General features: G+C 37.5%; 1 protein-coding gene across 1 annotated transcript in view; it reads left to right on the forward strand.

Moving 5' to 3' along the window:
• Positions 1 to 296: 296 nt before the first annotated feature.
• LOC114472820 (probable E3 ubiquitin-protein ligase HERC1) overlaps positions 297 to 15,558 on the forward strand; it is a 68,279-nt gene continuing 53,017 nt past the window's right edge. Inside the window, exons 1-9 of the mRNA XM_028462079.1 lie at positions 297 to 393; positions 5,046 to 6,068; positions 9,207 to 9,302; positions 9,396 to 9,578; positions 12,553 to 12,765; positions 13,426 to 13,524; positions 13,610 to 13,706; positions 13,786 to 13,929; positions 14,907 to 15,034. Of these exons, the coding sequence (XP_028317880.1) occupies positions 5,094 to 6,068; positions 9,207 to 9,302; positions 9,396 to 9,578; positions 12,553 to 12,765; positions 13,426 to 13,524; positions 13,610 to 13,706; positions 13,786 to 13,929; positions 14,907 to 15,034 (1,935 nt within the window). The 5' untranslated portion in view covers positions 297 to 393; positions 5,046 to 5,093. The remainder of the gene's footprint in view (positions 394 to 5,045; positions 6,069 to 9,206; positions 9,303 to 9,395; positions 9,579 to 12,552; positions 12,766 to 13,425; positions 13,525 to 13,609; positions 13,707 to 13,785; positions 13,930 to 14,906; positions 15,035 to 15,558) is intronic.

Genomic DNA, 15,558 nt, shown 5'->3' on the forward strand with positions numbered 1-15,558 from the left:
AAAGAAAAATGAAAACCAGACAAAAAGGACAAAAATAAGTCTAAAAAAAGTCTAAAAAAAAAATTAAGACAAAAAATTAAAAAAAAATAAAAATATTTTCTTCCACTACTGGCTCTGTTATTCCCATCAGTGGCCCTAATCCTTTTATGTACAAATGTACTTCCCATAATATGCCCCCAAATACAAAAAAAAAGACAATTTAAATATAATTATTATTTTTTTTCTCCAATATATATTTGTGTAAACCCCGTTAATGACACACGGTGGCGCTAACGTGTTCCTACAGTTGTTGCCATGTTTGGATGCTCCTCAGCGGGAGAAGAAGAAGAAAAAGCTGCAGACAGCTGACATTATTATCTGACGTCCTAGGGAGACCTCACCGGGACAGGACAGGTAACGCATTTAAACAGCGGCTGTGTTTATTATAGGACTATGTAACGCTCTGTGAAACCACCGCACAGCCGTGTTGAAACACACTCGCTATGCGGTTGCTAATTGGACGGGGTTGTGTGTGTGTGGGTGTTTGTGGCGAATAGCGGACGGGCTTGGTCGTGTTTTTGACAGCCACGGAAAGGCTGAAAGGCAACTGCACTGCAGCCTCAGGCCAGCTGTCACCGCCGGTACAGTTTAATGTTACCTCTGCTTGATGGCGACACCACCCAACACTGTGTGTGTGTGTGTGTGTGTGTGTGTGTGTGTGTGTGTGTGTGTGTGTGTGTGTGTGTGTGTGTGTGTGTGTGTGTGTGTGTGTGTGTGTGTGTAACCAGGAGGTAACCAATGTCATGCCAACCGACTATGGACAACATGTTAAAGTAGAATAAATGGGACAAACGTGGGATTATAAATGATCATATTGTTTGGTTGCATGCACACAAATGAAACACCCTAACATGTTGGTTGTGTTTGCTTTCTAACCCTCACCCATCTTCTCTAAAGATCTCTATCAAGTGTCATGGTTTTTTTTTTCTTCTTCTTAGTTATATAAACAAAAAAACATCTTTTTATAGCCTACCATAAATAATAAGTATTATTGTGTTGGTGTTTGAACAATAAAAGCTAATTGTTGTTGTATTGCCAAACCAACTACCGATTAATCAGGCTGATTTTAGTTATCACTGATTAATCTACATCAGTGATATCTGATGTGGATTATTATTAATAGATGGTATTTATTAAACTATTATTAATAGTTTAATAAATACACGAATAATGTGTTGATGTTTGATTAATACTAACCCACTCATCCTCTCTAAAGATCTCCATCAGGTGTAATGTTTTTTTTTTCTTCTTAGTTATATTAAAAAACGCCATTTTTTATATAGCCTACCATAAATAATAAACTATTATTATTACCCACCCACACTAATTGTTGTTGTGGTCATAACAACTACCGATTAATCAGGCTGATTTTAGTTATCACTGATTAATCAACATTGGTGATAGCTGATGTCCATTATTATTAATAGTTTAATAATACACCATTAAAGTGTTGGTGCACTCACCCATGTTTTCTGTCTACAATGAAAGCTAATTACTGTTGTATTGTCATACCAACTGTAACAATTAATCAGGCTGATTTTAATTAGCTTTCACCGATTAATCGACATCGTCAATAGCCTAGCTGATTAATCGCAATGGCTTTAATACGTAACTAACGTTTTTTGTTGTTTTTTTGTTTTTTTACTGAATGGAAAATTCTGACTGTGCTGTGCTTTCTGTATCATAACCTGACACTTCAGAATCGCCTGTAAGATTACATAATTTACAACAGTGCACTATTATATTGTTTACGGAAACATTTAGCCTTAAAAACAATTCAATGATTACTGTTGAGCAACTTTATTTATCTATTTTTTCATTGTAATCTGGAAATACAGTTTGTGCATGTTTGCCATTTCCTATTTATCAGTGGCACTGGCTTTACAGTCCTTATGTCGACAGTGTTACTAATTAATATTCCGATATATTGTCTATTGACCGATTTATCGGCTATCAACCAATACATCCGCTTTATAAATCCCCCAGTCTTATTGGGGATGTCTCGATATAATTTTTCATTTCCGATATGATGTCGATATTGCAGCCTTGCTTATCGGCCGATACCAATATTGATCCGATATCAGCATGAATCACACATACCTTTTTTTTTTTTTTTTTTACATTTTTTTCTTTTCCCCTCTCTTTTCTTGAATAAAAAATAATAATTACTTATTTTGTAGTGTGGAATGTTAGAAAAGGCTTGATCAAGTGATGTCACTCAAACAGAGAACAATAGTCAGCAACAGTAGGTATGAGAAAAACTGACCCATTTATTATTAACCAATTGGTTACATCATTTTTTTACCTTCATACTGTATATCTCCAGTATTCTACAATTGAATAAAAAATGAATTGAAAAAAAATAGGAAAATCCGGAAATTTGATTTCGATATCCGATATTTGTTTTCAGGCTAATATCGGGCCGATGTCCGATATCAATATCGGATCGGGACACCTCTAATCTTTATGTGCTTATGCCCTAAAATTCCCCTGTCAGTCAGGCTTTAATACCAACACCATCCAAAACCTCATTTGATTGCCCAGCTCTTTCTCTAATCTCATCTGAAATGGTCTTATAAGAAGAGAACATTATTCTGTCTGCCTGATTCTGTTTGAGTATTATGTATTTTTGAGTGTTGGCAATGAAGGCGCTTTCCATTCAACCCTGGTGCTAACTTAAGTACAAAAGATCTGCCCATCTAATATTTTGTAGACCTCAAAAATTATAATTTTTGATCATTACGCAATCATTGTTGCAATACTGGTCAGAATGCAAAAGTGGGTTTCAAACCTATTTTTAGTGGACTGTGTATGCACAGTGCCAAATGTTAAGAAACTGATCATGTTTTTGTTTTGAAAGGAATTTTCTATTTTCTGATGATGATTTATTCGCTAACTTTTTTCAAAGAAAAATTGAAATAATAGGTCAAATTTTCTTTGTTAATTTGAATATTGTATAAGCTTCATTATGAACCAACCTCATTTTTCTCTATTTGGTTTTTGTGGCTTGTTGTGATTGATCGAAGATCACAAAGTCAGCCCAATAAAGAACCACTGCCATAATGAATCCTTGATCTTGAATTGGTCATAAGCATCATGTTTTCAAGACAATAGATGTCTTTGTTTGCAATGTCATTTTGTTGTAAATTTTACCATATAAAATGTATGTTTGTGATACATAAACCAAGCAGCTCTTTCCAACATTTTCTATTTTGATACAGTCGGTAAACAATGTACAGCCATATCCCAAAATTATCAGCAACTTTTGGTTGTTCCCTGACATTTTGAGGTATAAATTTGTCATTTGCTTACAGGTATGTAGTTATTCCAGTCAAAGCAAAGGCATATTCTGAGTGTGAGCTGTCTTACAGGGGTTATAGATTACCCTAAAATATGATTTTGTTCACTGAGACTGGCTTAAAATAGGTTATACTGTAGGTCATGGTAGAGTTGCAAAATGTGTAATATCAGTATATCTAAGAAATTGACATTTATTTGACATTTCCTTTAGATTTTCAGTACATAAACTATACATGTACCTAATGTTAATAATTACCCTAAATTAATATGATTTGCATTTCTTACTCTGACTGAATATCCTAGGTTTTATACATTTGTTTGTTAAAGCACACTTTTATTTCCATCACAAAAATAAGTACAGTGTTATTGTTATCAATATTTTAATTAAAGGGTTTTTAAATTGTTCTGTTGTACAAATCATTTTCAGAGATGATATTTGTGACGCACTCAAAAACGTACTAATCACACAGGAAATCAGAAACCAATGTTGTATTGCATAAGCATTCTTTCCCACATAATTGCGATAGCCATCAGTGTCTCCATTAACATGGGTGTATTATTCAGCAGCTATGGTAGTGTGAGTTGACCTGTTTCAATGATACCCACTGGGTTTGTAGCAAAGCCTTAATGCACTCTGTGTGGAAAGCTTTCCAGGACCAAGGAGGAAGAAACATTACACTTTCATACTGCATGTGACTCTCAGCAGCAAGTGTTACTAGTGAATATAATGACGGGCAATGAAGTGCTATTTCATTATGGTGATCAAGGAAAAAGGAACAATGAAAGATTTGTTTAGGACTTCTGATACTCAGTACCAGGGTTGGGGTCAATTACATTTTTAGATTACAATTACGTTCAATTATTCATGTTTAATTACAACTCAATTATATTACATTAAGGGATTCCCCTATTATTATAATGGAACATTTTTGAACAAAAAAAAAAAATCGATAAATATTGTTGACAAAAGTTACACCCCTGTGCTGAATTCTTGACACGTTTTGAGATCTTAATGGTCAAAATTGGTCAAACGTTGAAGGAGGTGAAACGTGCAGAAATAACTCTATAACAATAACATAACGTGCCCGCACTTTGAAAACCCTCTACCTGACATTTGGAAAAATCCTCAAAATAGTAACTGTCACGAGAAATAATTTTGCACTTCAGTGAATTTATAGTTGGAAATGGTTCATTTATTACATTTATAATACCGGTAGCGGAATAAAACATTACTATTAACTATGCCTTCTCACTTGTTTATGCATAGAATTTTATTACGTTGTAGTTTCTGTGACAAACGCAAGAGCCCTGAGTGAATGTCACCTTACAGCAAGGTATCAATGGCCCACCTCCTTTAATTCCTTGAAATCAGTCCACGACAAAGTTTTTTTGAAAATCTATAAAAAAAATAGATCGATGTACCAATGTTTTGGTGTGAGAATGGTTTGTGGGTATTGCATTAAAAGAAGTACACCACTCTACATACACAGACGGACGGACAGACAGACGGATGACGAACTGATGACAATACCCTTCGGCCAAGGCCGAGGGTAAAAATAGGATTACAATAACAAAGATGCCTTCTGCATCCTCACTAATTACGTTATAATTGTAATTACTTTACATGATTACAATCATAATTGACCGCAACCCTGCTTGGTACTATCCTATTATTTTGATTATTCACTTTCTCCTCCTTTTTCCAGGTGTACGTCGGAGTATTGCGCTCAGAGAATCAAAAATAATGATCAAACATGGTGCCGTGTCAGACCCATGTGTTGCTGAAGTGGCAAGAGCACTTCAATGTCTCCTGGGCTGCAGAAGACAGCATTCAAACAGCCAGGAGGGATGGAGCTGCTTTGCTCTACAATAAGCTCCTTCACAACAAGGAAGTGGTGACTTTGGCCCATCCGGTCCAGGAGCTCGTAGGCCCACGCCTGCCCGACTTTGAGTGCGAGTCCACTGCATCAGTGGAGAAGGAAGAGTACCTGTCATCCTTGCTACATAGCCAACGATGGCTGGCTCATCGCATGCTGACACAAACTTCCTACACCCTGGGCCTCCACCAGAGGCTGGTAGTTCTACAGAGAATCTACTACGCACTCCACAGCAAATATCACGACAAGTTTCGTGTGCAGCTGGCAGCCCAGTGCGCAGACGGCGGGGGTGTTAGTGGGCAAGTTGAACCGGCATCTGACACTTGTTTGCTGGGAGGTGGATCGAAAATGAAGTCCGGCACAGATATATTGATAGAAATGGGCGTGAGGACTGGGTTGAGTCTGCTTTTCTCCTTGCTGCAACAGAACTGGAGATACGCAGCCTCGGTGCATCCAGAATCGGTGCTCTGCAACGATGTGCTCTCCACCGCGTCCTCCGTTCTCGCCTCGCTACCGCCGCTCTCTCTTGCAAATGAGAACAAGATACCAACGGTGGGGTTGGACTGCTTGGCGCAGGTGGCTGACTTCCTGAAGAAGACGTCGGTTAGCGGTGGAAGCGGAGGCGCCGACCCAACCGGCCGCAGGCTGGCGTTGGAGCTGTTGCTGGGCTTGGCTATGCAGAGAGGCTCTCTGAAGTTTTTCCTAGAGTGGATGGAGGTGGCTTTGACTGCTTCCATCTCATCCTCTACATCCGTAATGTTCTCCTCCTCCTCCTCAACAAGTTCCCAGCAGTCCACTGGTGTGAGTTATGATGTCATCCATCGAACACTTCTCCAAATGAAACAGCACTTGGTATGTCTGCGTCATCTTCATGTTTTGACTTTTATCTTGTTTTTATTTTATTATCAGGCTCATCCTAGATCTGACCTGACAGGTTGACCTCAGATGTGGAAAGTAATGAAATATACCATGTACAGTAGGTGGCGATATGCACTACTGAAGTGGGTTGCGATAATCAAGAAAGTAGAAGAAGTAGAACTGACCCAGCAACACACCATCAACTACGAAACAAACAGCTTGTTCGCTGAATGGCAGTGTCAGTGCCCAATCCTTTTGTGGGCCTGATCCTTCTGGATCCTTTCAACGTGTGCACGTGGTCTATGTCACTTCCTTTACTCGCAATCATTACGACAGAGCTCTGAGATGTGATATATACAAAAACCGATCAAAACACAATACAAAACATTAACAATCAAACGCCAACCAGAAAAATAAATAAATGTAAAATGCTGTAAAATAGGCCGACCAATGTAGACGTGTTTTGAGCTTGCGCCGAAAGGATCCAAAAGAATCAAGCCCACGAAAGCATTACACATTAGGTGGCGATATGCACCTTTTAAAGTTGGTCGCAACACGCCAATGACCAAGAAAGAGAAAAAAGAAAAGATAAAACTGACCCAACATTAGATTCTAACCAAGGAATAAGAATGTAGATTTTTTTTTTTTTTAAAGAAAAAAGGTAGTGTCACTGAAGAAAGTTTAAATAAAAAAATAATTAAACGCATAGATATGCATTGCTGTGTAGTAGGAATGGGCGATATTGACAAAAAAAAATGTATCCCGATCATTTCTAGTATTTATCACGATAACAATAAAAATCACGATAAATAAAAACTATAAATAAAAAAATTCACAACTTAATGTATGTAATGTGAATACATCAACATTAGACACATTTAAAAAGGCTACAATAACTGCTGACTCAAACAGCTCATGAGCTGATATTTTATGGAATATATTTGTGCATGTGGATTACTATTAGTGTTATTGTATGTAATTCATTTATTTCCTCACTTGAAATAAAATTCTATATATATAAAAAAAATTTAAAAAGCACATTAAAAGCACAAATAACTTCAATAGTGTTTTTACTGCTGATGAAATATAATTAAAAATATTGCGTTTAACAAATTGCGATGAATGAATAGTGACTTTAGTTATTATGCTAACATTTATTTCACACAACGTGTGACATGTTTAGCTTTTATTCTTCCATACAAGTGTTAAATCTGACCATAAACAAATTGGTAACTCTCTGTGGTTTGATGACAGTAAGACATGTTATTTTTACTTGGTTTATTATTCCTTATATGGAGTGGTTAGCGTTAGCACTTAGCTCAGTTTGTGTGTCGGTGGGTTAGCTTAGCATAGTTAGCTTTAGTTGAGTTTCCAGTTCATAATCGTTGCTGCGGGTTCATCTCTGTCCCCGTGTTTGTTGAACTTTGGGTGGATCTGATGGAGGAACTTGAATCGGTTGGCTTTGTTGGATGGTTATCTGGTTTTTTACTAAGTAGCGGTCCGGGTTGTATCGCAGCATAGTAGCTTCTGGTAGCCGTGACGAACACCTCACACACACACAAACGGCGGTGTGTGCGGGGGGCGGTGAACACCGTGCAGAGCTTCCGTAAACAACGTTCCGCTCCAGAGAATTATAAGTTGTTGACAACAAACGTGGCAGTTTTGGCCCGTAGAACGCTTTTTTTTAGGGCATTCTTGGCTAAATTGAGGGACAAATGGCCTGTGGCCCTCGCTAATTTCCGACATGGGAATTTATCATTTATATCGAGGAATGACATATTCTTACCGGTGAGAATGTTTTTGACGATAAAGCATAACCGATAAAATATCGCACATTCCTACTGTGTAGTGAAGTTATCATTAAGACATACCACAGTAGATAAGTGGTTATTAAATGGTTAATAATGTTTAAGGGAAATTAGACATACAGATACACTAAATATGAACTCCAGTAAAAAGTAAAACATTTACTACAACATATTTGTTTTAAATTGAAACAATTGTTGAGATGCTTTTGTCAGAAAGTCATCTAGAGGTAAATTAATTTAATTTTTTCAAGAATAAACATGTTGTTTAAAATCATAATATTAATTTAACATAAAACTCAAAATACCTTTCTTGAGTTTTTAAATATTTCTTCCTCTTAGTTGTAAAGCTAAGCAGATGGCCTATACAATACGACCAGACCACTTTTATGATGATATCGACAAACATTAGAGCTATTTTTGGTACGCATTGATTTGGTGCTTCTCTTAGGACTTCACATTATTATTGACAGCATTTACAAAACTGAATATATTTTGGATCGTGCAGTAATACAATCCATGCCACAATTACAAACCATTAATGAACGGAAATATTCTGTGCTAGATTACCTTCTGCTTATAAGCCTTTCTTCTTTTTTTAAAGACCTGCGCTCTGAGAAAGGCATTGGTAGGGATTAAGTCTGAGTCAGACTTCCTGTCCTCCTCTGATATTATCACTTACTCATCCCTCAGCAGCCGAACCAGCTTTGGAAAATGTCTTATGAAACAGCATCTTCAGATGTTTGCTAGAATCAAAAAAATTATACAGAACCAACATCTGTTATTTATTTATTCTATTCTGTTTTTGTGTTGACTTCTTTTTTTGCTCCCCAGCTCAGATGTATAATTGTGGTTAAAAGACAACTGCCTATTATTATCCCCCGCCACAAAGTGTGGAAGTGGGATATAGGTTTGAGTTCCGTCCGTCCGTGCGTCCGTCTGTGCGTTTGTCTGTCCATACGTCCGAGTTAAAGGGGACAGCTTTTCTCAGAAACTGTTTAAGATAGGATAACCAAATTCGGTGTGTGGCTTCATGGTATCAATACCTTGATGGAGTTGGAAAATGAGAAGTGTGCAAATATTATTTCCGGAGTTATTGCTCTTGTGCCGTTTTTTTTTTTACTCTGTTCAAGGTATCTTCAAAGGGGACAGCTTTTCTTAGAAATTCTTAGATTTAGGACATTTAGGAAAAGGTTGTTAGTTATAATGACAACCAATCTGGCAGGTGATGTTGATGACTATGTCTTCTTGTTATTGATCATTTTACACTGGGAATAGCTGATGGTAATCCCTATCCATGGACACTCAGTTCTTTGAATTTTTCCAGGGATTTCGAGGGGATGCTGTCAATACTCAGGTGCTTAATAAGGATGCGGAGGGATTGTGTCGTCTCTCCCAGGCAGCACTTTGTCTGTTTGAAGAGGTGAGAGAGTTTTTCCAGGACACATTGATTGACATTTAGAAAACACCCTGTCAGTCACAGACTCAACCATTCTCACTTCTACTCCTCTCACAGATCTGCAACCTGGCGTCTCACTGCCTGTGCTCCTGCAACACAGACACAGTAACTGCCGGCACTGAAGGCGACACAGTCATGGTGTACGTGTGGGGCAGCAACAGCAGCCATCAGCTAGCAGAAGGGACGCTGGAGAAAATACTGCTGCCAAAACTGACACAGGGCTTCAGTGACGCACAGATGGTATTGCTACTCTCACAGAAAGTTACCACACATCATTTAAGCATTACAGAATCACCTTTATGTTTCCATAGCAGGGTTGAGGTCAATTACATTTTTCAATTACAATTACGTCCTCAATAATCCATGTTCAATTACAACTCAATTTTAATAATAGTGACCAACATTTTTTCCAATTACAATTAAAAGACCACGTTTGATTTTATTTTTATATTTCACTATAAAAACTGTTCATCTTGCCTTGTTCGGTATCATTTTTTTCAACACAACTTCAGCCGTATTAATTTACTGTTAATTGTTCATTTTGACATACTGTATAAACACAATGGACTTAAAATCCCACAAAAACACCAAATCTAAGTTAGAAAAAAAAGGCATTTTTACTGTGAAAACCACAAATATGTTTAACGAACTGATTTGATGAATGAGAATGCAAATATAAAGTGTAATTATCAAGAACATATTTACAAGTTCACAAAAAAAAGTTATATGGCGTTTTTCCCAAATCATCTTATACAGCTTTTTGACAAAACTTCCCTATCGGATGCCACAATTCATTTGTTACTGCAGGAAACAGTTCCTGTCCACTCATAAAATAGAGAGACACCTCACAGGCCTAACACCAGTAGGAAAGAGGTGTATTTTTTGCTGATCGTTTCTGCACCGAGCGCGACAAAAATAATCAGTAAAAGTGCAGCGTTTTTAACCTTTCATAACTATTGTTCTACTTGGACTATCAAAATCATTTAAAAACTGGTACATAGTTTTGATTCCTCACTTTCAACACAAGTTTAAATGGACACTGTGAGGCTGCATCTGCCCGCGGGTTTGTCTTAAATTGGCCATGTGATTCCGACGCCCCATCACATCCATAGACTCCTAAAGGTTATTAAATACGTAAGCCCATAAAACGTAACCTTTCTCTTGTTAGCTTTCTGTTAGCATCTCTAATGATAATGGATCAGTTTGACCCATGTCTTAAATCAGCTGTGAAATACATTAAAATAATTTAATTAGTTTCTCATCTCTTGGTTACCTTGTTATGTTTCCTAATCTATTGGTATTAATATTTTCGGTGACAGGAAGTGGGAAAACTTGATCTGAAACATATTTTAATAATTATTAATAATATTAATGCATCAATTTTAAATAGCGCCTTATCATAGACACTTTACAGGATTAAGGCATTATTCTTTCGCTCCACACTTAGTGGTGGTAAACTACTATTGTAGACACAGCTGCCCTGGGACAGACTGACAGAAGCGAGGCTGCCATAGTGCGCCATCGGCCTCTCCGACCATCACCAACACTCACTCACACACTACGTTCATACTAGGCAATGTAGGTGAAGTGCCTTGCCCAAGGACACAATGACAGATACCACTGGGGTGACTGCCATCCCACTGTGGCACCTGGAATTCTCAGTGGTCTCCCACCCAACTACTAACCAGGCCCATTGACGAGATAACTCGTCATTTCAAATCCAAACGCTCAGTGTCATTGACGAGATAACTCATCATTTGCGTTTTTTCACAGGGATTATTAGAAAACACCCTGGTGGAGGTCCCTCAATATCTAAGCTGTGGGTTGATGTAGTGACCAACTGTACCCTGAGGATGGCAGCAGTGAACCTTTAGATGAGAGATTAGCCACTGATGCTACCCAGCAAAGCAGGAAGAAGCAGGAAAAAGAGAGATTATGGCGCTACAGAGTGATATTGTGACGTATCCAGCAGCTCACAGCACCACACACTAACACAGAACATGTGTGGACCTGAGTGGATTATTGATAATGTTGTGATCGTGAGATAAAACCATCAACTAACCGGGCCAAACAGGTCATCCCTGCGTGTCGGTAGGAGGGGGGGTGTTTTCTATTTCCTGCCTTGAGTCTCTCCTCCCTGCTCCCTTTCCCCTCCCCCTCCACTTAGGTGTAACACTGCTCTCCCTTTTTATATCCTCCCTATAATAAAAGATTTCTTACCCTTCCTTAGGGAGGGCTGGTGATGGTCACAATTAAGCAATAAAATAAATCAATGTATTTTATTACAATAACAAAATATGCATTGCTGTCTCATAATGATTGCACTTCCTGTGGTGTTGACCTTTGACAGCATGTGCAGACAAGAAAAAAAAAAAAAAAAAAAACGGAGGTTGGGTGTGGAGGTGGGTACAAAATAACCCCAGCCTGTGAGCCAGATAGCAAAATAATAGGTGACATGTAGGAGGTAGCAGCGCACCTTTGGATGAGAGATCATCCATGCTCAGCAGAGCTCAGAGGGAGAGAGGAAAGGCATTTACGAGACAAAGAAAATGGCGCTACGTACAAGAGTTGACATTCCCAGCAGCGCACACTCGACCAGAACATGTGTGGAACTCATGGATAGTGTGGCGATGGTGAGATAAAACCATAAAAAAATGGGGCAAGCACTGACACTCTGCATGTCGGGGAGGAAGAGGAAGTTACGTTTGTGCAGACTGACGGGTGAGAAAGTTGGAGGAACGCCAAAATACAGTAAGAAATACATTCAACGCTGAACCAGATAGCAAAATAATAATAATTTTGCCATCAAAAGCCCTGTTTCAGTGTTTTTTTTTTATTTATATAGGGAATCAATGTTCAGATGATAGAGTTGTCACTAAAGCAAAAAAAAATAGCTTTAAAGTCACTGACAGGGGTTTTTTTTACAAAAAGGCTTTTTTCTCAGCTTTTTGCTCTGAAACTGACGATTTGTGTAAAACTTGCTCTATTCAACGGCTGATTACAAAAGAACGAAACGAGCCAGAAACAATTTTTTTCTTTCTTGATGAAAGTGGAGGCTTCAATCTTTCAGAATCAGATTTCAGATAGTCATAGAAAATATTTTGTGGGTCTTTAAAATCACTCAAAATGCTCAAAAACGGCTGGCACTGAGGGGGGTAGAAAATCTGAGAATGGCTGGCACTGAATGAGTTAATGTTGTTTAATGTTCTTTTAGATCGAGGCTGGCCAGTACTGCACCTTTTCAGTGTCCGCTGATGGTTCAGTGAAAGCTTGTGGAAAAGGCAGCTACGGTCGTTTGGGGTTAGGAGACTCCAACAATCAGTCCATGCCAAAGAAGCTTGTGCTTGATCCCCATAGAAACATGAAGAAAGTGTCCTCCTCCAAGGGCTCCGATGGTCACACGTTAGCCATCACTGTAGAAGGAGAGGTGAGGAATTTAAGGTAGTGAATTGCATTCGCCTGATGATTCTGACAGACCAATTTTGAACCTGTAGCTATTTTTTCTCTGACGCTTATTTATTTGTTTGTTTGACTGTTAGCAAGGTTACGACAAAAGTACTGAACTTACAAAATGATAATCCCGATTATTTTTTATCAATATTGTATTCACCATTATAATCAGTTATTTATCATGTTGGGGGAAAAAAAATCAGTTTATATTACACTACTTTTAAACAAACAATATGTGTACAGTTTTAAGTGCAAAATGAAGCTTTCATTAAGAATTATACTAAAAAAAATATTGACCCAAGAATTTAAAATGTACCAATTCCTAACAAATTAAATGCATTCTTACAGAGTGCAGAGCCCGTATTTTAAATGTAAATATTGCTGACGATCAGATTAATTTAATATATAATATAACTGCCAATATCTAGCAAAGATGAGATTCGGTGCTTGGCGGAGGTTTACGCTCTCCAAGTGCTTTTGTTTACAATCATGAAGTCATAAACTTAAATGTGTTGGTAAAAATGCACATAGAAAACTCTTTTTTCTATGTGCAATTTCTCTAAGATGTTGTGATCCAGTTTGTTTAGTCTATTGTTTAAAAATAAATGTAAACATTTTAATGATTAATTTCCTTCAGATATTCAGCTGGGGTGATGGTGAATATGGGAAACTAGGCCATGGCAACAGCGTGACACAGAAATACCCTAAACTCATTCAAGGACCTCTACTTGGCAAAGTAAGCCTCTAGCTTTATACTTGTATTAAAAGTAAGGCTGAAATGAACACATGTTGATTATTTTTTAAATGTTTGTCTTCTCTAGGTTGTTGTTTGTGTGTCTGCTGGCTACAGACACAGTGCTGCTGTGACTAATGATGGAGAGCTTTACACATGGGGAGAAGGGGACTTTGGCAGACTTGGTAAATACCCAACATGTTGAATACTTCTTTAGCGTTGCTGGCAACTGCCCTTGTTGAGCAACGTTTCTGCCTAATACAGGCCACAGTGACAGCCAGGGTCGCAACCTTCCCACACTGGTCAAGGACATTAGTGGTGTCGGGCAGGTCACCTGTGGCAGCTCCCACACTATCGCTGTGGCTCAGGATGGACGCACCGTTTGGTCTTTTGGAGGAGGGGATAACGGTGGGTGGATAAAATGGAAATTATGCAGTGGAAAATTCAGTAAGATTCAGACGGAAGTTTTAAATTCTTTAATAAAGCTACCTTAACTTGTGGTATTCATAAAAAATTCACAAAAATACACAATAAAAAACACCATGTGATATTTGCTCACTATAAGCACCACATGTGTACTTTGCTGCACTTTAGGACTGCTCTCACTCTGAGGAGGAACAGATGAGGAGTTTGTGTTGGCCTCTGTGTGAAACATGTGGGAAAAAAAAAAACAATAATAAAAAAGACACACAACTGCCACTCAGATCTCAATGTTCATGTTAATAAACTAGATTTGGTTCATTCTTCATTATCACATCCCTCAATAACAACCTTTGGATCAAATCCAGGGTTATAAAGGGGCATAAAGTATCACAGGAACTCAAATCTGACACTCTTAATGGTTAACAATACGGAACAAAATAGAATTGTAATTATTTATTAATAATAATATATTTATATGTGTATATTATATAAACATAATATAAAATATACACTAAAACAAAAATATTGAACAGAATGAAGTTCAATTGTAGTTCTAATTATATTCAATGTTGTTGTTTATGTATTTGTATTCAAGACATTTTGATAAGAATGACTGCATATTGTTAAATGCACTTTTTATTAAAAAAAAAGTAATGTAAAAATTCATAATAGATGTTTTTGTTTGTGTTCATTTGATTCCTATTAAAAACAGTGCAGATTGTTACTTGCACATTTTATTAGAAAATATGAAAGATCACAAAACCTTTTTTTGTGTTTATTAGATTCCTATTCAAGTCCCTGTGATAAGAATGATTGTATATTGTTAATATAGGCTAGAAAGTTTAATTTTTTCAGTTGGTGGTGTGCCTTAGGTTTTTTTTTGTTTTTTTTTTAATGAAAAGATGCATCTTGGCTCAAAAAAAGGTTGAAAAACACTGATCTAATATGACTGAACTTTGCAGGTAAACTTGGTCATGGAGACACCAATCGTGTGTATCGCCCCAAGGTCATTGAGGCTCTGCATGGCTTTCTCATCAGAAAAGTGTGTGCAGGCAGCCAGTCCTCTCTGGCTCTTACCTCTGCAGGACAGGTAACATGAAGCTGGACCTCTTTAAGTCTGATATGCAATATATTAAATGCAGTGGCTTAGTCTTTGATTACAGGGCTGTGATTAAAACATAGTGGTACTTGATTATGTTAGATAAAGTTACAGACTCACTCCAACAATCTACAGCACGTGTGAAACTCAAAGCCTGGGGGCCAAATCCGGCCCTTTAAAATATCCAATTTGGTCCACAGGGGAAAGTAAAAATGTGAAAACAGTGTAAATGACCAAATAATGTAGTTGTGGATATCTCAGTTGGGTTGTAAAGGGGAATAAAGTATCTGTCAAATTTCCACAGGAACTTGAGCATGGGAATTTTGGCAATAATTCAAAAATAGAAACTTTTCATGGGAGTTATTTATTGAAATTGAGCAGAAATAGAGAGTAATTTTGAATCTTATCCAAACAAACATTGGCATCCATGCAAAATAATACACAGATTTATTTAGAAGTATAGAACTTTACAAATGTTCAAGTAGAGTTTCATTGAATTTGTCAGAAAGTCAATG

The sequence above is a fragment of the Gouania willdenowi genome, chromosome 12 (genome assembly GCF_900634775.1).
Source record: "Gouania willdenowi chromosome 12, fGouWil2.1, whole genome shotgun sequence".
NCBI lineage: Eukaryota > Metazoa > Chordata > Actinopteri > Blenniiformes > Gobiesocidae > Gouania > Gouania willdenowi.